The sequence below is a fragment of the Entelurus aequoreus genome, linkage group LG28 (assembly GCF_033978785.1).
Source record: "Entelurus aequoreus isolate RoL-2023_Sb linkage group LG28, RoL_Eaeq_v1.1, whole genome shotgun sequence".
Lineage (NCBI taxonomy): Eukaryota > Metazoa > Chordata > Actinopteri > Syngnathiformes > Syngnathidae > Entelurus > Entelurus aequoreus.
The window spans coordinates 32163433-32190932 of NC_084758.1; the positions used below are offsets into that span (position 1 = coordinate 32163433).

Below are 27500 nucleotides of genomic sequence, written 5' to 3' on the forward strand. Positions count from 1 at the left end.
GCGGCATCTTGGGATGCAATCAGAAGCTGTCGAGCCTCAGTTTGACTCGGCTGACCCACGGAAAACGAAGCTGCTATTTGCGTGACGGCCTGGAGGATGCTGATTGCTTCAGGCTACATCCACATTTATTAAAAAAGTTATGAACAATACATAGGAAACGAATATATTTCCACACTAAAAGCCTTTTAAAAGGAAACAAACAGGTCCCGCTATAACCCTTGATAATATAACAGTAGTTATGTTTCATTTGAATGCATGATGTCTTTAATAACATATTGTATTGCACACCATTTTTCTTATAATTTATTATACATACATATATAATATTTTGGTAATAGTATATCGCTAAAATTTACATACACCCTGGTCACATTTCGCTTTCAATTATTGCGGCTTCATTTTTCATTCCCTGCATGAGTATTGTCCACCAGGGGAGACCAAACCAATCACAGTGTGCACTACTATAATGGATTCAAGGAGTGTAAAGGGTGTTATTTCATTTCTGGAGGACTCCTAAAATGTCAATATTAACATATTTAGAAGATTGATATCATTTTTTATGCACTAACAATGAAATTATTCGATTTGTAATTAGTCATTCCTACCTGCGTCAATGCTGTCAACAAAAGTAGCACAGATCATTTAAAAAATGCTTTTCCAAAATGGACGGACAGGACACTGAAGACAAAGTGCTGCAATTGTATATAATTAGATACAATAATAATATGATATACTGTAATTAATTAGATAATGTAATTATATATATATATATATATATATATATATATATATATATATATATATATATATATATATATATATATATATATATATATATATATATATATATATATATATATATATATATATATATATAATGTGTATATATAAATATGAGACGAATATATCATACATACAAATTCACATACACACATTTATACATACATATATTCATCAATTAATACATACATACACATTGGTACTTACCCACATACTGTAGGTACCTACGCTCCAACATACATACACAAATACAGTACATACATACACACTCACGGTACATACATCCACACACACATTCACTGTGCAAACATACATATACACATACTGTACATATACACATACTGTACATATACATTCACTTTACAAACATACATATATACATAGATGTACATATACATTCAATGTACAAACATACATATACACATTCTGTACATATACATTCACTGTACAAACATACATACACACATACTGTACATATACATTCACTGTACAAACATACATACAGTATACACATACATGTACATATACATTCACTGTACAAACATACATATACACATACTGTACATATACATTCACTGTACAAACATACATATACACATACTGTACATATACATTCACTGTACAAACATACATACAGTATACACATACATGTACATATACATTCACTGTACAAACATACATATACACATACTGTACATATACATTCAATGTACAAACATACATATACACATACTGTACATATACATTCACTGTACAAACATACATATACACATACTGTACATATACATTCACTGTACAAACATACATATACACATACATGTACATATACATTCACTGTACAAACATACATATACACATACTGTACATATACATTCACTGTACAAACATACATATACACATACATGTACATATACATTCACTGTACAAACATACATATACACATACTGTACATATACATTCACTGTACAAACATACATACAGTATACACATACTGTACATATACATTCACTGTACAAACATACATACAGTATACAGATACATGTACATATACATTCACTGTACAAACATACATATACACATACTGTACATATACATTCACTGTACAAACATACATATACACATACATGTACATATACATTCACTGTACAAACATACATATACACATACTGTACATATACATTCACTGTACAGACATACATATACACGTACATGTACATATACATTGACTTTACAAACATACATATATACATAGATGTACATATACATTCACTGTACAAACATACATATACACATACTGTACATATACATTCACTGTACAAACATACATACAGTATACACATACATGTACATATACATTCACTGTACAAACATACATATACACATACTGTACATATACATTCACTGTACAAACATACATATACACATACTGTACATATACATTCACTGTACAAACGTACATATACACGTACATGTACATATACATTCACTGTACAAACATACATATACACATACATGTACATATACATTCACTGTACAAACATACATATACACATACATGTACATATACATTCACTGTGCAAACATACATATACACATACTGTACATATACATTCACTGTACAAACATACATATACACATACTGTACATATACATTCACTGTACAAACATACATACAGTATACACATACTGTACATATAGATTCACTGTACAAACATACATACAGTATACAGATACATGTACATATACATTCACTGTACAACATACATATACACATACTGTACATATACATTCACTGTACAAACATACATATACACATACTGTACATATACATTCACTGTACAAACATACATATATACATAGATGTACACATACATTCACTGTACAAACATACATTTACACATACTGTACATATACATTCACTGTACAAACATACATACAGTATACAGATACATGGTACATATACATTCACTGTACAAACATACATATACACATACATGTACATATACATTCACTGTACAAACATACATATACACATACTGTACATATACATTCACTGTACAAACATACATACAGTATACACATACTGTACATATACATTCACTGTACAAACATACATACAGTATACAGATACATGTACATATACATTCACTGTACAAACATACATATACACATACATGTACATATACATTCACTGTACAAACATACATATACACATACATGTACATATACATTCACTGTGCAAACATACATATACACATACTGTACATATACATTCACTGTACAAACATACATATACACATACTGTACATATACATTCACTGTACAAACATACATATACACGTACATGTACATATACATTCAGTGTACAAACATACATATACACATACATGTACATATACATTCACTGTACAAACATACATATACACATACTGTACATATACAAGTACATATACTGTACATACATACAGTCATGCATATAATCACGTTTCATCAAACATATATTAACGTTAAGGGTAAACTGGGTAACACATGGCACACTGACAAAGCGTAACCTGATGTTTCTATAACAATCTACAAGGTTAATACAGTTTGCTTCTCCTTCCACCCCCTCCATTTATTTGCTTTCTTTTGTAATTGAAGTTATGATTACATATATGTATTGTTGCATTGGAACAACTGTATTGTTGATAATAGAGGTCATTATTGGCATTTTTCATTATCAATAGTGATATTTCTATTGGTATTTGTATTGCTCCATTTGTAGTGTAATAATGCTCATTGTCATTTCTTTGTTATTATTTATTTCACTAACCGCTTCTTTGCTATCAATTTTACCATCATATTTGTACTTAACCTATTTTGAGGTGTGTTTGGGGTCATTGTCCTGTTGGAACACCCAACTGCGCCCAAGACCCAACCTCCGGGCTGATGATTTTAGCTCGTCCTGAAGAATTTGGAGGTAATCTTCCTTATTTATTGTCCCATTTACTCTCTGTAAAGCACCAGTTCCATTGGCAGCAAAACAGGCCCAGAGCATAATACTACCACCACCGTGCTTGACGGTAGGCATGGTGTTCCTGGGATTAAAGGCCTCAGCTTTTCTCCGCCAAACATATTGCTGGGTATTGTGGCCAAACAGCTCCATGTTTGTATAATTTTGTTTCAAGAACTGCAGTACTGGTGGTGCCCCATAGGGGGAGTGTGCAGGAGTGAGCTGCCAGGCGTTAGTCACCTCATCCTGCTTCCATCCCACTCATTCTCCTGCATTCTCGCCAGTCGCTCACGATGTATTGGCGGCGTCCTGCCAGCATCGTGCACACAGGTCGCATCGATTGGCGGCGCCCGCCTTCCTTCTTCAAAATGAAATAGCAAGAGAGGCAAACGAAGGCAGTAATTGAAAGTGACCTGGGTGATAAAATACAAGTAGCGCATGTACATATATATATATATATATACATATATATATGTGTGTGTGTGTGTGCGTTATTGTTAGCCACCGCCACATATTGACCCCATCGAATCAAATTTGCAGCCCCACGCCAGGCCGCCGCCAACAAATCACCCTTTTCACTTTTCAATATTCACGAGCGGCCGAGGCAGCGCGGCCAAAAGGCAATTTCGCAAATGGCCACACTCGCGCTCTAAATCTTCACCCCTTTCTTGGCACTGAGCGTGGATGAGGCACGTGGACGGGTGCGGGTGGTCCTTCCATGAAACACTGGGAATGGAGGAGGGGCTTTATCGATGAGGCGGGGAAGGAGTCATTTCAGTGATTTCCAGCGTCATGCTTGATGTCACGCAAGACGTCAGTTCACTGAGGTTCTTACGTTTACTAGCGAGGAGTCTCCCGATACATTATTGATATCGGATATCTGTCAAATATCAGCAAGAATTTGACAATATTAACTTGTTACTAAAATATCCAATATGATCTCAGATACGAGTAGTCCTGCAGCGTGTTTACATGTGTGAGATATCATGTGTGATACAAGTAGTCCTGCAGCGTGTTTATTTGTGTGAGATATCATGTGTGATACGAGTAGTCCTGCAGCGTGTTTACTTGTGTGAGATATCACGTGTGATACGAGTAGTCCTGCAGCACGTTTACTTGTGTGAGATATCACGTGTGATGCGAGTAGCCCTGCAGCATGTTTACTTGTGTGGATATCATGTGTGATACGAGTAGCCCTGCAGCATGTTTACTTGTGTGAGATATCATGTGTGATACGAGTAGCCCTGCAGCGTGTTTACTTGTGTGAGATATCATGTGTGATACGAGTAGTCCTGCAGCGTGTTTACTTGTGTGTGAGATATCACGTGTGATACGAGTAGTCCTGCAGCGTGTTTATTTGTGTGAGATATCATGTGTGATACGAGTAGTCCTGCAGCATGTTTACTTGTGTGTGAGATATCACATGTGATACGAGTAGTCCTGCAGCTCGTTTACTTGTGTGTGAGATATGACGTGTGATACGAGTAGTCCTGCAGCGCGTTTGACTTGTGTGTGAGATATCACGTGTGATATGGGTAGTCCTGCAGCGTGTTTACTTGTGTGTGAGATATCATGTGTGATACAAGTAGTCCTGCAGAGTGTTTACTTGTGTGAGATATCATGTGTGGTACGAGTAGTCCTGCAGCGTGTTGACTTGTGTGTGAGATATCATGTGTGATACGAGTAGTCCTGCAGCGCGTTTACTTGTGTGTGAGATATCACGTGTGATACGAGTAGTCCTGCAGCGTGTTTACTTGTGTGTGAGATATCACGTGTGATGCGAGTAGTCCTGCAGCGCGTTTACTTGTGTGTGAGATATCACGTGTGAAACGAGTCGTCCTGCAGCGCGTTTACTTGTGTATGAGATATCACGTGTGATACGAGTAGCCCTGCAGCATGTTTACTTGTGTGTGAGATATCACGTGTGATACGAGTAGTCCTGCAGCGTGTTGACTTGTGTGTGAGATATCACGTGTCATACGAGTAGTCCTACAGCGCGTTCACTTGTGTGTGAGATATCACGTGTGATACGGGTAGTCCTGCAGCGTGTTTACTTGTGTGTGAGATATCATGTGTGATACGAGTAGTCCTGCAGCGTGTTTACTTGTGTGTGAGATATCATGTGTGATACGGGTAGTCCTGCAGCGCGTTTACTAACATTTAAATGTCCTCTAATGAACACACAAGGTTGGTATTTTTTTCCATTTTAGTCAAGTCATTGGCAAAAGCTAAACGTGGTAGGCTATCGGCTACCAGGAGCTAGCAGCTACGCAACAGCTAAGCACAAAATAGCATACAAGCTAGACATATGTGACAAAGGTCCTGAATTGAACAATATTGCAGTGTAAAAAAAGCACATTTGTCAATATAAACAAGTACCAAATAATTATAGTTGCATATTACTTGCACATACAAGGTCTCCAAGTATCCAGAAACAAAGGTTCAACTTGTGGCAGCAAAAAAACAAATGTCACTCCCCTATAATTTGAACCCATTCCAGATTTGTACCATTATTTTCATTCTGTTTGAGTAATTTCACATTTTTTAACATTGACAAAATAATAAAAGTATGTACTATGCGTATTGATATTATATCATAAGTTGTATTGCGACACCCCGATTACTAAAGCTGGTGAACACATTTTTTAACACTTAATACATGCAATATAAAATATTGCTTGTAAAATTAAATGTTTTGTAAGGGCCACAGCTTGACCCTGGAACAGATTAATGGGAAAACTTTTTTTTTTTTTTAATCCATCCCTCAGAATGGATTATACTCAACCTTTGGTGGTTCCAATGTACAACATAAGGTATTAATTACTAATAATAAGGGATGTCCGATAATGGCTTATTGCCGATATCCGATATTCCGATATTGTCCAACTCTTTAATTACCAATACCGATATCAACCGATACCGATACCGATATATACAGTTGTGGAATCAACACATTATTATGCCTAATTTGGACAACCAGGTATGGTGAAGATAAGGTCCTTTTTTTTTAAAATTAATAAAATAAAATAAGATAAATAAATTAAAAACATTTTCTTGAATAAAAAAGAAAGTAAAACCATATAAAATCAGTTACATAGAAACTAGTAATTAATGAAAATTAGTAAAATTAACTGTTAAGGGTTAGTACTATTAGTGGACCAGCAGCACGCACAATCATGTGTGCTTACGGACTGTATCCCTTGCAGACTGTATTGATATATATTGATATATAATGTAGGAAGCAGAATATTAATAACAGAAAGAAACAACCCTTTTGTGTGAATGAGTGTGAATGGGGGAGGGAGGTTTTTTGGGTTGGTGCACTAATTGTAAGTGTATCTTGTGTTTTTTATGTTGATTTAATTAAAAAAAACAAAAAAACAAAAAACAAAAACAAAAAAAACGATACTGATAATAAAAAAAACCGATACCGATAATTTCCGATATTACATTTTAAAGCATTTATCGGCCTATAATATCGGCCGGCCGATATTATCGGACATCTCTATTAATAATTCATTATAGGGCTATGAATCTTTGATTCTTGATTCAAAACCTATGCTTTTTAAATAGCATTGGGTGCCAGTTCTACGATTAACTGCATTCCTCCATTAAAAAAAACAAAAAAACAGCTCAGATCAATTTCTATATTACTTAAAAGAAAACTGGTTTTGTTTAGTAAAATTCTACCCAAACATTTAATAAAGTTAAATAGAAATAAGGCAACAAGAGAAGTATCCAACATTTCTCTTTACTAAAGTAAATAAATATGTACAACATCAACAACAATATGATGGATATGATACAATATGATTTGACAGGTTTAAAAATAAATAAATAAAGAAATAAAAATAAAATATATGTAATCGTTTAAGAATTGTTAAAAGTAAGAATCGGGATTAATCTGAAAATCTAACACTCCTAATTCATTATATTACGTTAATGACACAGTAAATTGAATGATGCTGACACGTTTGTTACCGGATACTTTGTAATACTTTTTTGCTTTGGAGACTTTGCATGTACAAGTAATATGCAACTATAATAATTTGATACGTGTTTACATTGACAAAATGTGCTGTTTTAGACTGCAACGTTGTTCAATTAAGGACACTTAATCGTTTTTTTCATCCACGGCACAGCAGTGGAGATTGTAAGCAGCACCAGCAGTGGAGATGGTAAGCAGCACCAGCAGTGGAGATTGTAAGCAGCACCAGCAGTGGAGATGGTAAGCAGCACCAAGTTCCTGGGGGTGCAGATAACTGACAATATGACCTGGTCCCTACACACCGGCGCTCTTGTAAAAAGAGCTCAGCAGCGCATGCACTTTTTGCGTGGGATGAAAAGAGCACAGCTCCCTCCCCCCTTTCTCAGCAGCTGTTGTGTGGCTGCTAGCTCCTAGTATCCTGTAGCCTACATTGTTTACCTTTTTAGTAAATCATTCCAAGCGTATCCAAACCTGCAGGACTGCTTGTATCAGAGAGTTTAGATGCAAGCCCATATATTTCAAAACATGTTTTTTTTTTTTGGGCTGATATTGGACCGAAATCCGATATCAATATCGGATCGGGACACACAAAAGGCTGGCACAGGCCCAACATTTTCATGTCCTTACTTGCATATTCCATCCTCGGGGTCTTCCAGGCCAAATCTGTGGTCGAAGCTGAGCTGAATCCTCATGTCGCTCGCCGCCACCAGCCTCCACGCCAACTCGATATTTCTGGGGTAAGTGAGCGGGAACTCCGGGCTGTGGATCGTCCCCCCGTCGCCGGACACCGTTATCAACTTCTCCTGGTGGGACTCCTGCACTCCTAAAAAGAGGGAGCGCGACAAGTTAAGGGGTAGGATCGACCAATCACCGATCGGTATCAGCCCATTTTCGTGAAAAAGTAACGATCAGCCATTGCCGATCCATGCCGTTTAATGCCGATCCCCGGCTGACAAGCGGCTAGCAGCTAATTATGTGTCTCCGTACACAGTGTGGAGACACTACCTTAAGATAATAATGAAGTACCAAAGATAGTCACACACACACTAGGTGTGGTGGAATTACCCTCTGCATTCGACCCATCCCCATGTTCACCCCCTGGGAGGAGAGGAGAGCAGTGAGCAGCAGCGGTGGCCACGCTCGGGAATCATTTTGGTGATTTAACCCCCAATTCCGACCAATAACCACCACCATTACAGCAATAGACGGCATTTCTTAGTATCCGTCACATGTTGTGACCCCGGGATGCGGAGACAGGTGACGACGTGCGGGTGAAAAAAAGGGTTTAATTAAAAACTAGTGCAACAGGGGCGTGCACGGGAAGCATTCGTTTTTTTTACATTTTACAGTGAACCACACAATCCAGCCCTGAAACAGGTGTGTTCAGGTTGCCAATTAGGGACAGGTGAGGGAGACAGCGCTCAGGAACTAAAATAGACTAAATACAGAAACTAGGGAAATACAAAAAAAGTCCGACCTGTGGAACTAAAATTATTAAAACGGAAGGCTAAACAGGTTACACACCGGAAGCTAACCAGGTGCAGATACAAAGTAATGTCAGTATATAGTCTATACTAAAGTGATTAGAGTAGGAAGGGGATTCATACCGCCACGTTTGTCACGGTTTATCTGACACATGAAACGTGACTGATTAGGGGGGGGTTCACTATCCACTTCGGCCGCCAGATGGCAGTAGAGTGTTGAATATCTTACAATGTATTTTGTGGCATTGCCAACTTTGACCACAGCGTCAGTTACTGTACTATGTGGAGTGGCGCTTTCCATCATTTTCAGCATCCATATGGCCACATTTGTCACGGTTTACCCGACACATGAAACGTGACGGATTAGGGGGGTTCACTATCCACTTCGGCCTCCAGATGGCAGTAGAGTGTTGAATAACTTACAATGTATTTTGTGGCATTGCCAACTTTGACCACAGCGTCAGTTACTGTACTATGTGGAGTGGCGCTTTCCATAATTTTCAGCATCCATACGGCCACATTTGTCACGGTTTATCTGACACATGAAACGTGACTGATTAGGGGGGGTTCACTATCCACTTCCGCCGCCAGATGGCAGTAGAGTGTTGAATATCTTACAATGTATTTTGTGGCATTGCCAACTTTGACCACAGCGTCAGTTACTGTACTATGTGGAGTGGCGCTTTCCATCATTTTCAGCATCCATATGGCCACATTTGTCACGGTTTCCCCGACACATGAAACGTGACGGATTAGGGGGGTTCACTATCCACTTCGGCCGCCAGATGGCAGTAGAGTGTTGAATATCTTACAATGTGTTTTGTGGCAATGCCAACTTTGACCACAGCGTCAATTACTATGTGGAGTGGCGCTTTCCATCATTTTCAGCATTCTTACGGCCATATTTGTCACGGTTTACCGGACACATGAAACGTGACGGATTAGGGGGGGTTCATTATCCACTTCGGCCGCCAGATGGCAGTAGAGTGTTGAATATCTTAAAATGTGTTTTGTGGCAATGCCAACTTTGACCACAGCGTCAGTTACTGTACTATGTGGAGTGGCGCTTTCCATAATTTTCAGCATCCATACAGCCACATATGTCACGGTTTACCCGACACATGAAACGTTACGGATTGGGGGGTTCACTATCCACTTCGGCCTCCAGATGGCAGTAAAGTGTTGAATATCTCAAAATGTGTTTTGTGTTAATGCCAACTTTGACCTGGCATCGGTTACTATGTGGAGTGGCGCTTTCCATAATTTTCAGCATCCATACGGCCACATTTGCCACGGTTTACCTGACACATGAAATGTGACTGATTAGGGGGGTTCACTATCCACTTCCGCCGCCAGATGGCAGTAGAGTGTTGAATATCTTACAATGTATTTTGTGGCATTGCCAACTTTGACCACAGCGTCAGTTACTGTACTATGTGGAGTGGCGCTTTCCATCATTTTCAGCATCCATACAGCCACATTTGTCACGGTTTACCTGACACATGAAACGTGACGGATTCGGGGGTTCACTATCCACTTCGGCCGCCAGATGGCAGTAGAGTGTTGAATATCTTACAATGTATTTTGTGGCATTGCCAACTTTGACCACAGCACCAGTTACTATGTGGAGTGGCGCTTTCCATCATTTTCAGCATTCTTACGGCCACATTTGTCACGGTTTACCCGACACATAAAACGTGACGGATTAGGGGGTTTGGTATTTTTTTATTTTTTTTATTTTTATTTTTTTGTCATAAAGAAATACAATCATGTGTGCTTACGGACTGTATCCCTTGCAGACTGTATTGATATATATTGATATATCATGTAGGAACCAGAATATTAATAACAGAAAGAAACAACCCTTTTGTGTGAATGAGTGTAAATGGGGGGAGGGAGGTTTTTTGGGTTGGTGCACTAATTGCAAGTGTATCTTGTGTTTTTTATGTTGATTGGACTTGGTGATGTGTGGCTTAGATGCAGCTGCTCGGCCATGGAAACCCATTCCATGAAGCTCTCTGCGTACTGTACGTGGGCTAATCGGAAGGTCACATGACGTTTGGAGCTCTGTAGCAACTGACTGTGCAGAAAGTCTTTGCACTATGCGCTTCAGCATCCGCTGACCCCTCTCTGTCAGTTCACGTGGCCTACCACTTGGTGGCTGAGTTGCTGTTGTTCCCAAACTCTTCCATGTTCTTATAATAAAGTTGACTTTGGAATATTTAGGAGCGAGGAAATTCCAGGACTGGATTTGTTGCACAGGTGGCATCCTGAGCGGCCCATTCTTTCACAAATGTTTGTAGAAACAGTCTCCATGCCTAAGTGCTTGATTTGATACACCTGTGATTAGTGATTAGGACACCTGATTCTCATCATTTGGATGAGTGGCCCAATATTTTTGGCAATAACCGAAAAAGTAGTTAAATGTTAGATGGAGAAAAACAATTAAAAAAAACAAAAAAACTTGGTACTATTGGATTGCAGATGGTACCTTGATGTGGGTTTGGTAGTCAGCCAGGTGGGACGCCGCCGAAGGATGCTGCGCCCCTTTTCAGGAACAACAACACCCGAGCGGGACGTCTCCATGAAAAGACTCTTTCATGAGTGCACCTGGCCTGGAGCGCACACTGTCAGTAAATAGGAGACACTCTGCTAAAGGACACCTCTCCCAGAACATGTCTGACATGATCCCTCATCTCTCCCCTTAGTCCCTTTAGTCTGGGTCCAATTAAAGCGATATCGCTCGCTCCAACTATTTTCTACGAGGAGGTCTTATCTGGCGTTATGCCGACTTAGATAAATAATCAATACGTGAAATAATGTTTTGTCAGCAGTTTGAATTATTTTGGAAAGACAAGGTCCTAAGATTTCAACAAGCGTGCCGTTAGAGTAGTCAACGTAGTGAAGTGAAGTGAATTACATTTATATAGCGCTTTTTCTCAAGTGACTCAAAGCGCTTTACATTGTGAAACCCAATATCTAAGTTACATTTAAACCAGTGTGGGTGGCACTGGGAGCAGGTGGGTAAAGTGTCTTGCCCAAGGACACAACGGCAGTGACTAGGATGGCGGAAGCGGGAATTGAACCTGCAACCCTCAAGTTGCTGGCACGGCCACTCTACCAACCGAGCTATACCGCCCCAGTACAGCCTTTATTCTTTCACGTATATCACCAAGTGCCACCTTGGCTCTGTGAGCACCACCATAATGACCAACATTAAAATAAAGCAGCGTAGTAGGCCTGAGTAATCATTAAAAAACAAGGCAGAGGTTTTAGTCAGCAAGTACTGTAAATTCTGCTACTTTTTCCCTACGCTTTGATCCCTGCGGCTTATAAAGTTAAAAGTTAAAGTTAAAGTACCAATGATTGTCACGCACTTTTCCAACTTTTCCACTTGGCATCAGTCCATCTTGGATGAGCTCGGGCCCAGCGAAACCGGCGGCGTTTCTGGGTGTTGTTGATAAATGACTTTATCATTGCCATTTCCCCCCACTCTTTTTCTTTTTCTTTTTCTTCTTTTTTCTCTTTCTTTTCTTCTTTTTCTTTCTTTTTTTTTTTTTTTTTTTCCTTTTTTTTGTGGTGAAATTAACCTCTGCATTTGACCCATCTCCTTGTTCAACCCTGGGAGGTAAGGGGACTAGTGAGCAGCAGCGGTGGCCGCGCCCGGGAATCATTGTTGGCAATTCAACCCCCAATTCCAACCCTTGATACTGAGTGCAAAGCAGGGAGGTAATGGCTCCCTTTTTTATAGTCTTTGGTATGACTCTGGCCGGGGTTTGAACTCACAACCTACCCATCTCATTTTTTACATGTGAATAATATAAATACAGTCTATTATACAGCATTATTCACATGTGAATACTATAAATACAGTCTATTATACAGCATTATTCACATGTGAGTACTATAAATACAGTCTATTATACAGCATTATTCACATGTAAATACTATAAATACAGTCTATTATACAGCATTATTCACATGTGAATAATATAAATACAGTCTATTATACAGCATTATTCACATGTAAATACTATAAATACAGTCTATTATACAGCATTATTCACATGTAAATACTATAAATACAGTCTATTATACAGCATTATTCACATGTAAATACTATAAATACAGTCTATTATACAGCATTATTCACATGTGAATAATATAGATACAGGATAAATTACACAACATTTAGCCACGGTAGAGATATGTGCTCATACAGTCATAAAATGCGTTCCATAAAACCCCATGCATCCTATCCGAGGTCGGGTCACGGGGGCAGCAGCCTAAGCAGAGAAGCCCGGACTTCCCTCTCCTTCCCTCGCCTAGCTGGGAGACATAGTCTCTCCAACGTGCCCTTCGATAAAACATCCGATATAGTTTTATATTTTATGGTCGGAAGAAACCAGAAGTTTATGAAGAAAGGCTCGTTGATAGGTAAAAAGTAACAGGAAGTGGGACCTATAAAATAAGAGTGCTGGACAGGAACTAAACACTAAATATTGGGATAACACAAGCAAAACCAAGACATTTACACATTGTCATGAGCTGTGTTTGTCATGTCCTGCACAGGAAATGACAAGTAAAAAATAACAGGAAGTGGAAATTAGAAAATAAGAGCGCCGGACAGGAACTAAGCACTAAACATATGGAATATGCAGACAAAACCAACACATTTACACATTGTCATGACCTGATAACCTTAGGTCATGACAGGTAAAAAGTAACAGGAAGTGTGAACTATAAAATAAGAGCACTGGACAGGAACTAAACACTAAATATTGGGAAAACACAAGCAAAACCAACACATTTACACATTGTCATGAGCTGGTACCACAGGTCATGACGAGTAAAAAGTAACAGGAAGTGTGACCTATAAAATAAGAGTGCTGGACAGGAACTAAGCAAAAACCAAGACATTTACACATTGTCATGACCTGTACTTGTCATGACCTGCACAGGAAATGACATGTAAAAAGTAACAAGAAGTGGAAACTACAAAATAAGAGTGCTGGACAGGGACTAAGCACTAAACATAGAGAAAACACAGGCAAAACCAACACATTTGGACATTATCATGAGCTGATAACCACAGGTCATAACAAGTAAAAAGTTTATTAGGTCATGACAGGTCAAAAGTAACAGGAAGTGGGACCGATAAAATAAAAGCACTGGACAGGAACTAAGCGCTAAACATAGGGAAAACACAGGCAAAACCAAGACATTTACACATTGTCATGACCTGTGCTTGTCATAACCTGCACAAGAAATGACAAGTAAAGAGTAACAGGAAGTGGAAACTAGAAAATAAGAGCGCTGGACAGGAACTAAGCACTGAACATAGGGAAAACACAGACAAAACCAACACATTTGCACAGTGTCATGACCTGATAACCACAAGTCATGGCAAGTAAAAAGTTTATCAGGTCATGATGAGTAAAAAGTAACAGGAAGTGGGACCTATACAATAAGAGCGCTGGAAAGGAACTAAACACTAAATATTTGGAAAACATAAACAAAACCAATACATTTAAACATTATCATGAGCTGATAACCACAGGTCATGACAAGCAAAAAGTTTATTAGGTCATGACAGGTAAAAAGTAACAGGAAGTGGGACCTATAAAATAAGAGCGCTGGACAGGAACTAAGCACTAAACATAGGGAAAACACAACCAAAACCAACACATTTACACATTGTCATGACCTGGTACCACAGGTTATGACAGGTAAAAAGTAACAGGAAGTGGACACTAGAAAATAAAAGCGCTGGACAGAAACTAAGCACTAAACATAGGGAAAACACAAGCAAAACAAACACATTTACACATTGTCATGAACTGTGCTTGCATAGGAAATGACAAGTAAAAAGTAACAGGAAGTGGAAACTAGAAAATAAGAGCTCTGGACAGGAACTGAGCACTAAACATAGAGAAAACACAAGCAAAACCAACACATTTACACATTGTCATGACCTGATAACCACAGGTCATGACAAGTAAAAAGTAACAGGAAGTGGGAACTATAAAATAAGAGCATTGGGCATGAACTAAGCACTAAACATAGAGAAAACACAAGCAAAACCAACATATTTCCACATTGTCATGACATGATAACCACAGGTCATGACAAGTAAAAAGTTGATCAGGTCATGACGAGTAAAAAGTAACAGGAAGTGGGACCGATAAAATAAAAGCACTGGACAGGAACTAAGCGCTAAACATAGGGAAAACACAGGCAAAACCAAGACATTTACACATTGTCATGACCTGTGCTTGTCATGACCTGCACATGCAATGACAAGTAAATAGTAACAGGAAGTGGAAACTAGAAAATAAGAGCGCTGGACAGGAACTAAGCACTGAACATAGGGAAAACACAGACAAAACCAACACATTTACACAGTGTCATGACCTGATAACCATAGGTCATGACAAGTAAAAAGTTTATCAGGTCATGATGAGTAAAAAGTAACAGGAAGTGGGACCTATACAATAAGAGCGCTGGACAGGAACTAAACACTAAATATTGGGAAAAAAACAAACAAAACCAATACATTTAAACATTATCATGAGCTGATAACCACAAGCAAAACTTTTATTAGGTCATGACAGGTAAAAAGTAACGGGGAGTGGGACCGATAAAATAAAAGCACTGGACAGGAACTAAGCACTAAACATAGGGAAAACACAAGCAAAACCAACACATGTACACATTGTCATGACCTGTGTTTGTCATGTCCTCCACAGGAAATGACAAGTAAAAATTAACAGGAAGTGGAAACTGGAAAATAAGAGTGCTGGACAGGAACTAAGCACTAAACATTGGGAAAACACAGACAAAACCAACATATTTACAAATTGTCATGACCTGATAACCACAAGTCATGACAAGCAAAAAGTTTATCAGGTCATGACGAGTAAAAAGTAACAGGAAGTGGGACCTATACAATAAGAGCGCTGGAAAGGAACTAAACACTAAATATTTAGAAAACATAAACAAAACCAATACATTTAAACATTATCATGAGCTGATAACCACAGGTCATGACAAGCAAAAAGTTTATTAGGTCATGACAGGTAAAAAGTAACAGGAAGTGGGACCTATAAAATAAAAGCGCTGGACAGGAACTAAGCACTAAACATAGGGAAAACACAAGCAAAACAAACACATTTACACATTGTCATGACCTGGTACCACAGGTTATGACAGGTAAAAAGTAACAGGAAGTGGACACTAGAAAATAAAAGCGCTGGACAGGAACTAAGCACTAAACATAGGGAAAACACAAGCAAAACCAACATATTTCCACATTGTCATGAGCTGTGCTTGTCATGACCTGCACAGGAAATGACAGGTAAAAAGTAGCAGGAAGTAGAAACTAGAAAATAATAGCTCTGGACAGGAACTAAGCACTAAACATCGGGAAAACACAGACAAAACCAACACATTTACACATTGTCATGAGCTGGTACCACAGGTCATGACAGGTAAAAAGTAACAGGAAGTGGAAACTAGAAAATAAGAGCGCTGGACAGGAACTAAGCACTAAACATAGAGAAAACACAAGCAAAACCAACATATTTCCACATTGTCATGACATGATAACCACAGGTCATGACAAGAAAAAAGTTTATCAGGTCATGACGAGTAAAAAGTAACAGGAAGTGGGACCGATAAAATAAAAGCATTGGACAGGAACTAAGCACTAAACATAGGGAAAACACAGGCAAAACCAAGACATTTACACATTGTCATGACCTGATAACCACAGGTCATGACAGGTAAAAAGTAACAGGAAGTGGACACTAGAAAATAAAAGCGCTGGACAGAAACTAAGCACTAAACATAGGGAAAACACAAGCAAAACCAACACATTTACACATTGTCATGAACTGTGCTTGTCATGACCTGCACAGGAAATGACAGGTAAAAAGTAGCAGGAAGTGGAAACTAGAAAATAATAGCTCTGGACAGGAACTAAGCACTAAACATCGGGAAAACACAGACAAAACCAACACATTTACACATTGTCATGACTTGATAACCACAGGTCATGACAAGTAAAAAGTAACAGGAAGTGGGAACTATAAAATAAGAGCATTGGGCATGAACTAAGCACTAAACATAGAGAAAACACAAGCAAAACCAACATATTTCCACATTGTCATGACATGATAACCACAGGTCATAACAGGTAAAAAGTAACAGGAAGTGGACACTAGAAAATAAAAGCGCTGGACAAGAACCAAGCACTAAACATAGAGAAAACACAAGCAAAACCAACACAATTACACATTGTCATGACCTGTGCTTGTCATGACCTGCACAGGAAATGACAGGTAAAAAGTAGCAGGAAGTGGAAACTAGAAAATAAGAGCTCTGGACAGGAACTAAGCACTAAACATCGGGAAAACACAGACAAAAGCAATACATTTACACATTGTCATGACCTGATAACCACAGGTCATGACAAGTAAAAAGTAACAGGAAGTGGGAACTATAAAATAAGAGCATTGGGCATGAACTAAGCACTAAACATTGGGAAAACACAAGCAAAACCAACATATTTCCACATTGTCATGACATGATAACCACAGGTCATGACAAGTAAAAAGTTGATCAGGTCATGACGAGTAAAAAGTAACAGGAAGTGGGACCGATAAAATAAAAGCACTGGACAGGAACTAAGCACTAAACATTGGGAAACACAGGCAAAACCAACACATTTACACATTGTCATGACCTGTGCTTGTCATAACCTGCACAGGAAATGACAAGTCAAAAGTAACAGGAAGTGGAAACTAGAAAATAAGAGCTCTGGACAGGAACTAAGCACTAAACATAGGGAAAACACAAGCAAAACCAAGACATTTACACATTGTCATGACCTGATAACTGCAGGTCATGACAGGTAAAAAGTAACAGGAAGTGGACACTAGAAAATAAAAGCGCTGGACAGAAACTAAGCACTAAACATAGGGAAAACACAAGCAAAACCAACATATTTACACATTGTCATGACCTGGTACCACGTCAGGTCATGACAGGTAAAAAGTAACAGGAAGTGGACACTAGAAAATAAAAGCGCTGGACAGGAACTAAGCACTAAACATAGAGAAAACACAAGCAAAACCAACATATTTCCACATTGTCATGACATGATAACCACAGGTCATGACAAGAAAAAAGTTTATCAGGTCATGACGAGTAAAAAGTAACAGGAAGTGGGACCGATAAAATAAAAGCATTGGATAGGAACTAAGCACTAAACATAGGGAAAACACAGGCAAAACCAAGACATTTACACATTGTCATGACCTGATAACCACAGGTCAGGACAGGTAAAAAGTAACAGGAAGTGGACACTAGAAAATAAAAGCGCTGGACAGAAACTAAGCACTAAACATAGAGAAAACACAAGCAAAACCAACACATTTACACATTGTCATGACCTGTGCTTGTCATGACCTTCACAGGAAATGACAAGTAAAAAGTAACAGGAAGTGGAAACTAGAAAATAAGAGCGCTGGACAGGAACTAAGCACTAAACATTGGGAAAACACAGACAAAACCAACACATTTACACATTGTCATGACCTGATAACCACAGGTCAAAGTAACAGGAAGTGGAGACTATAGAATAAGAGCGCTGGACAGAAACTAAGCACTAAAAATAGGAAAAGCACAAGCAAAACCAACACATTTACATATTGTCATGACCTGTGCTTGATGTACAGGCTTTTAATTTACTAAGTGCATGTTTGGGCACCGTTTTTTGAAATACCCATTTGTTACTATAATAGTATGGGTTCAAATGTAAACCATACTCATCCTTAATCAACATGCATCATCAGGATATTAATAATATCATTTATATGGTAAACACAACCCTAAAGTGGTGTTTCTATAAACAGTGTGTCTTTTCATTGCCCCCCCCCAATGGGCGTGTTACCATGTGACTTGAAAATGACCTCACCTCTGGGGTCAAGCTGCCATGTCATCTAATGATCAGAGCCCCCCGTCCCCCCCGGAGTGAATTACCTCAAACCTGACTTTTCTTTGACCCACTCACCCCCACCCCCCCACCCCCCTTGCTCCTCCCGACGAGGGTCGCACAGAGGCGGCTATTAAGGGAGGAAGTGAGCGCGGATAAATAGGCGGACGAGCCACACAGTGCGGCCATTGTGCTTTGTTCACACGTTCCATTCATGCTGCTCAACATCAACCTTTCTCTTGCCAAAACGGGACCGGAGTACACATGCAAGGGCGGGGGGATTTGGGGGTGAGGGGGGGGGGGGGGGGGTGTACCCGGTGGACCCCAACCTTGAAGCTTATGGGGACTTCAGCGTGAAGGAACATGACAGCACGATACAGGAGTCCAAACCACACAAGGATGATTACTCCAATCCAAAGACAGTCGGTGCATAATAAAACAATGACAGGCACAAACGGAATGCGCTACAAGAAAGTGTAGTGTGTGTTCTTTAGAGGTTTTTACGTCCACATCTGTTGCCCGTTAGGACTCAGCAGTGCTACCTGCAGGTGCAGTAAATTCCCGGCCTGCTTAGCTGTAATTTATCGTTTCAAGCTTCATTCCGCTGCCCCAACATGGCTGAGAAACACGCCACGGGAATCTCTTATAGCATTAAAAATTAATTTGGCCATCTGCGGCCCAGTTGCGCGGCGAGTTCATCCGCCAGGCACGCGGCAGGTACGCAGTCCCGCTCTTTTCTTGGGATCAACATACGTCTGTTGTTTAAAAGCAGGGTTTCTTAACTGTATTACAGCTTCAACTCTTCTGGGAAGGGCTGTCCACAAGGTTGCGGAGTGTGTTTATAGGAATTTTCCACCATTCTTCCAAAAGCGCATTGGTGAGGTCACACACTGATGGTGGAGAAGGGCTGGCTCTCAGTCTCTGTTCGGATTCAGGCCAGGACTCTGTGCAGGCCAGTCAAGTTGGTTGGGTTCTCAACTGTATTCAGTTGTAATACACTTTCCCACCACTTGTGTCGGAATCAGAATGAGAAATACACTACATTGCCAAAAGTGTTTGGCCACCCATCCAAATGATCAGAATCAGGTGTCCTAATCACTTGGTGTATAAAATCAAGCACCAAAACATTATGGACAATTCTGTGCTCCCAACCTTGTGGGAACAGTTTTGTGGGCCCCTTCCTCTTCCAACATGACTGTGCACAAAGCAAGGTCAACAAAGACATGGAAGACAGAGTCTAGTGTGGGTGAACTTGACTGGCCTGCACAGAGTCCTGACCTGAATCCGAACAGAGACTGAGAGCCAGCCCTTCTCCACCAACATCAGTGTGTGACCTCACCAATGCGCTTTTGGAAGAATGGTGGAAAATTCCTATAAACACACTCCGCAACCTTGTGGACAGCCTCCCCAGAAGAGTTGAAGCTGTAATAGCTGCAAAAGGTGGACCCACATCTTATTGAATAGGAATGGGATGGCACTTCAAGTTCATATGTGAGTCAAGGCAGGTGGCCAAATACTTTTGGCAATATAGTGTATGTGTGACTGCCATCTACTGATCACACTTATCATTACACCATGTACCAAATAAAATGGCTTTGAGGTCGGTAAGAACAACCAGAAATAATACATACATTAGGCTAAAAGTGGTGTATGCCGGGGGGAAATGATTGTACTGTATGTTTTTTTTTGGAGTTATTGATCGTACTAATAGGATAATAATCATATTGATGTGCAAAGGAACAGGGGAGGCAATGCATATTATACGTATAATATATATATATATATATATATATATATATATATATATATATATATACATATATATATATATATATATATATATATATATATATATATATATATATATATATATATATGTGTGTGTGTATGTACGCCTGAATGCCTCCCCCCTCTGGGCTTTGGACGTTGGACTGAAACTCTCCACCCCCTCGTCTTCCTCAGGTTGCAACATCTACGCCCCGCAGTGATTTGTGCAAGCCTCTAATTAGCGGACACACTTGTTGTTGTGTCGCACCCGGCAGGATTGAGTTTCACTCTTTAAGCTGCTGGAATTCTGTGTGTGTGTGTGTGTGTGTGTGTGTGTGTGTGTGTGTGTGTGTGTGTGTGTGTGTGTGTGTGTGTGTGTGTGTGTGTGTGTGTGTGTGTGTGTGTGTGTGTGTGTGTGTGAGTGTGAGTGTGAGTGTGAGTGTGTGTGTGTGTGTGTTTAAGCCTTGGAATGAAGGCATAGAATCTATATCTGACTTCTTTGTGTCAAGACTACTACTATTTGTGTAGTTAGACTCTCATAATAATGCTATGTTTTTAAGGGGTATTCATTATTGTGATCGTTTATCTTAATAGTGCATCTGTTTTATTTTATTTTTTATTTTATTTTTTATATACTTTTTATGTATTATCAATATTTGTTTGCCCACACACTATATTTATTTTTTATTAAAATGAAATTAAATAATACAACAATTTACAAAGTACAAAAACATATTTACTATTTACCTGAAGTTTATTTTAATTGATATTAAACTTTAACTTGTGTTAACCACATTTGCATATTTTTTTCATTTACGATTAAATTAAATAATATTAAAACAAAAGTTAAAAAAAACAAAACCCTTCAATTATGAAAATAGATTTTAATTGACATGAAACTTTCAAACTGTATTGGTTACAGTACAGTTCCCCATATGCAAGAATAGAATTCACATTCTAAAAAATCCATCCATCTTCTTCCGCTTATCCGAGTTCGGGTCGCGGGGGCAGCAGCCTAAGCAGAGAAGCCCAGACTTCCCTCTCCCCAGCTAGTTCATACAGCTCCTACCAGGGGATCCCTAGGCCTTCCCAGGCCAGCCAGGAGACACAGTCTCCCCAAATTGTCCTGGGTCTTACCCGTGCTCTAAACACCTCCCTAGGGAGGCGTCCGGGGGGCACAGAAGACCCCGGACAACAGAGCTCCTAGGATCATTGGGACACGTGAACTTCTCCAACATGATAAGGTGGCAGCTCAGAAAGGAGTTAAATAAACTAAAAATATCAAAATAAATATAAAATAACATTCAAATAAAATGTAAATAATATGTGATACTACTTATTGAATAACATTTATTTAAATGTATTTTAAGTTTTTGATCTTATTAATTTTCCTCCCCCACATACGAAACAATGATGTTTTTAAATTTACAACTAATTAAAAACATTTAAAAAAACTTAAAACTGACACAAATTAGCAAAATAAATACAAATAAATTAATGCAGATTCAAATTGTTGTTGGTCTCTGCCCTTTCACATATGCAACAATCAATTGTATAAAAGATTTAAAAAAATACAAATAATGTGCTAATTACATTTAGTTACATAAGAATTCAAATAAAAATAAATGTTGAATATTTTATGTTTTCTCTTAAGCGAAATCCAATCTTTATTTTTTAATATTCTTTTTAAAAGACTACAAAAATAATAATAAATAATACACCGCAATGGACTGTTCAGATGTTCTTCATAAATGTCCATGCAGGTTTTTCTATTTTATGTGGCAACTTTGGTAGTTGTGGTTCACTAAAACAATAAGATCAGATAACAGAATAATATTTACAATATGGTCATGGTCAAAAGTGTACATACACTTGTAAAGAACATAATGTCATGGCTGTCTTGAGTTTCCATCCACTTGGGTAAAACAGAATCCATCCTGTTTGGGTCCCACATCAACCTTAACCCTTGTATTATGTTGAAAAAAAATGACATTGATTATGTTGCGGGTCATTTTGACCCGTACTGTGTAAATGCACTCAAAACAGTCAAGAAAACAGGTTAAACCAATAACAACTTTATTTTAGGTTATATAAACATTTAGAAAAGTGACATACAATACATTTTTAATTCCAACACTATATTTAAGAAATACTTTAACTTCAACTTTAACTTCATCCCAGCGAACTTCAACATTTTCAATGTTCTCCAAATTTTCTTCAACATTTTCAATGCTCCACATGATGGTGTGGTGCACCACACACATCTCCTGATTCTTCTCAGATGTTCCTCCAGGTTGCTTTCCAGTGTATACTTGCATATTCTATGCTTAGCTGGATTTTGCATCACAGGCTGCCCATATTTTGATGCCATACTTGGCGGGCTTGTTGGGCATGTACTGTCGGAAAGGACAGCGCCCCCTGAATGGAACAAGGCGCTCATTTACAGTAACATGGGGACCAGGATTGTACAACAAAGGTACATTTTTAACCCATTTATCCCACACATCTCTGATCGCAGCTAGTTTGTCTCTTTCACGTCGACCAGCTCTGGTGTCGCGGTTGTCAAAGCGGATCACACGAGATATCATGTGGAATGTCTCCAGAGACATTGTTGCACGAAAGATTGGCCTTCCATTCTCTTCATTCTATAGACTTGCAGTGGCTTCTCCCTTTGACCTGTACACTCCAGCTAATAACAGAACTCCAATGTAAGCATGCAAGTCAGTCTGATCCAGTGGCTTCCATTTCTCTTGAAACACACGTCTCCCCTCCAAGTTGGTAATTTCCAGTATAATCCTCTATTGGTGGGGATATGAAGAGCTGAAATGCTGATTGAATCTCATCAACTCGTGTGACAGCAAATCTTGTAGGACCGGGAGTCATTTTGATCACATTGGAGGATGATAGTCTGCCTCGGCTTGGGTGTGGTGTTGTTGACCATTTTATATTACCGTCCTTAGATGCCCATGTCCCCTCTGTTGATGATGATTGCTGCATTCCTTGGTTTTCATCTGTTGGAGGAACAACGGCAGACTCGTCCTCTGAATCCTCCTCATCGTAGGAAAATTGACAATCTGGATCAGCAATAACATTGTCCTCTGTCTCTGAAAAATCCTCTGTTTCTGGAATCTCTTCCTCTACATCACTATCCCAGTTAAAAATCAGTGATAAAGCCTCCTTAGATGTCATCATTCTGGAGCTCATTTTTGGTGAGTTTGTCAAAGAGATGACATGAGAACAGTGACAAGGACAAGTGTGAGAAAGTTCCCTCTCTTCACACACCTGGCTCTGGGACTCAGAGGCAATCAAACTACAAACAATTGTACATCAAAGTAAAAAGTACATCATAGAAACATGTTTATTTTGGATCTGAACAGCTGTTTACCCACATCAAAGCGTCTGGGTCAAAATGACCCGCAACATCATCTTTGTATACAACTCTCGAGACAGACATTCCACTACACATCAAAGTGTCCAGATTTTACACACCTGTTCATGACCCTAGATGAGGAAAAGTCACCAAATGTCAGCAAGAAAAAGAAAGGATAACCAGTACTTTGATCAACACAAAAACTGAAATGGGTCAAATTGACCCTTAACATAATACAAGGGTTAAGAAAGTCAATGACTTCACCATAAAAGTGGGTGACATTGTTATCACCAGGAAAGATGAGGTCACCTACCTAGGTTCCATTTTAGAGGCTAACCTTTCCTGTGATAAAATGGCAACCAAGGTAATCAAAAAGGTTAACCAACGAACGAGATTTCTCTACAGAATCTCCTCTCTGGTCAACAAAAGCACCTTGAGGATTCTGGCGGGAACTCTCGTTCAACCCTTTTTCCATTACGCATGCACCTCCTGGTACCCTAGCACCTCCAAAACCCTCAAATCTAAACTCCAAACATCTCAGAACAAGCTAGTCAGGTTACTTCTAGACCTCCACCCCAGATCCCACCTCACTCCTACCCACTTCTCTAAAGTGGGCTGGCTCAAGGTGGAGGACAGAGTTAAACAACTTGCACTGAGCCTAGTCTATAAAATCCGCTACACCTCCCTGATACCGAAGTACATGTCAAACTACTTCCTTAACGTAAATGACCGCCATAACCACAACACCAGGGGGAGCTCCACTAACCACGTTAAACCCAGATTCCGAACTAACAAAGGTACTAACTCATTCTCTTTCTATGCCACATCAATGTGGAATGCGCTCCCAACAGGTATAAAAGAAAGGGCATCTCTATCCTCCTTCAAAACCGCAATAAAAGTTCACCTCCAGGCAGCTACAACCCTAAACTAACACCCTCCCCGGATTGTTAATAATCAAATGTAAACAATCAAATGCAGATACTTTTTCTTATGCCTTCTGATCTCTCTCTCTCTCTCTCTCTCTCTCTCTCTCTCTCTCTCTCTCTCTCTCTCTCTCTCTCTCTATGTCCACTACTTGATGTCCATATCACCCCCCCCCCCCCCTCCACACCCCTGATTGTAAATAATGTAAATAATTCAATGTGATTATCTTGTGTGATGACTGTATTATGATGATAGTATATATGATAGTATATATCTGTATCATGAATCAATTTAAGTGGACCCCGACTTAAACAAGTTGAAAAACTTATTCGGGTGTTACCATTTAGTGGTCAATTGTACGGAATATGTACTTCACTGTGCAACCTACTAATAAAAGTCTCAATCAATCAAAAACCAATCATTTCTACAACTCTTTATTTTTTTGTGATAGAGTGATTGGAGCACATACTTGTTGGTCACAAAAACATTCATGAAGTTTGGTTATTTTATGAATTTATTATGTGTCTACTGAAAATGTGAGCAAATCTGCTGAGTCAAAAGTATACATACAGCAATGTTTATATTTGCTTACATGTCCCTTGGCAAGTTTCACTGCAATAAGGCGCTTTTGGTAGCCATCCACAAGCTTCTGCTGGAATTTTTGACCACAAAATTGGTGCAGTTCAGCTAAATGTGTTGCTTTTCTGACATGGACTTGTTTCTTCAGCATTGTCCACACGTTTAAGTCAGGACTTTGGGAAGGCCTTTCTAAAATCTTCATTCTAGCCTTTACCACTTTTGACGTGTGTTTGGGTCAATGTCCTGTTGGAACACCCAAGACCCAACCTCCGGGCTGATGATTTTAGCTTGTCCTGAAGAATTTGGAGGTAATCCTCCTTTTTCATTGGCCCATTTACTCTCTGTAAAGCACCAGTTCCATTGTCAGCAAAACAGGCCCAGAGCATAATACTACCACCACCATGCTTGACGGTAGGTCTGGTGTTCCTGGGATTAAAGGCCTCACCTTTTCTCATCACATGGACAAAGATAAGACCTTCTGGAGGAAAGTTCTGTGGTCAGATGAAACAAAAATGGAGCTGTTTGGCCACAATACCCAGCAATATGTTTGGAGGAGAAAAGGTGAGTCCTTTAATACCAGGAACACCATTCCTACTGTCAAGCATGGTGGTGGTAGTATTATGCTCTGGACCTGTTTTGCTGCCAATGGAACTGGTGCTTTACAGAGAGTAAATGGGACAATGAAAAAGGAGGATTACCTCCAAATTCTTCAGGACAAGCTAAAATCATCAGCCCAGAGGTTGGGTCTTGGGCGCAGTTGGGTGTTCCAACAGTACAATGACCCCAAACACACGTCAAAAGTGGTAAAGGAATGGCTGAATTAGGCTAGAATGAAGGTTTTAGAATGGCCTTCCCAAAGTCCTGACTTAAACGTGTGGACAATGCTGAAGAAACAAGTCCATGTCAGAAAAGCAACACATTTAGCTGAACTGCACCAATTTTGTCAAGAGGAGTGGTCAAAAATTCAAGCAGAAGCTTGTGGATGGCTACCAAAAGCGCCTTATTGCAGTGAAACTTGCCAAGGGACATGTAAGCAAATATTAACATTGCTGTATGTATACTTTTGACCCAGCACATTTGCTCACATTTTCAGTAGACCCATAATAAATTCATAAAAGAAGCCAACTTCATGACAAGTATGTGCTCCAATCACTCTATCACAAAAAAATAAGAGTTGTAGAAATAATTGGAAACTCAAGACAGCCATGACATTATGTTCTTTACAAGTGTATGTAAACTTTTGACCACGACTGTATATTAAAAAAACGCTAACATGTTGTCATGTGACCAGTAGAAGTTCAAGTCAGTATCAAATATTCCACAGATAAAGTGTGTCCGTCTCATTCCGACGTCTTTGTCCACAGCTGCGGTCTGAGCCGCTCTCTTTGTAGTGGCATCTGCGAGCTGGACGGCGTGTGCATCGGAGAAAATTGCAGTGGGATTTGTGGCCGGGCCGGATTGGACGCTGCCAGAAGCAGAAGCAGAAGCGGCCCTGAGAGGAACTTGATCAAAGTCCTCATGCGAAGGAGACCAGGATGATTGCAGGCCAGTTTGCAGCAGAGCCTCTAACGGACATCTGTCCGATCTTAACTTGTGTTTGTGTAGGCCAGGGCTGTCCA

General features: G+C 39.4%; 1 protein-coding gene across 1 annotated transcript in view; it reads right to left on the reverse strand.

The window, feature by feature from the left end:
- pdgfc (platelet derived growth factor c) overlaps positions 1-27500 on the reverse strand; it is a 120851-nt gene that overhangs the window by 41903 nt on the left and 51448 nt on the right. The window contains exon 2 of the mRNA XM_062039683.1: positions 8388-8583. Coding sequence (XP_061895667.1) covers positions 8388-8583 — 196 coding nt within the window. The remainder of the gene's footprint in view (positions 1-8387; positions 8584-27500) is intronic.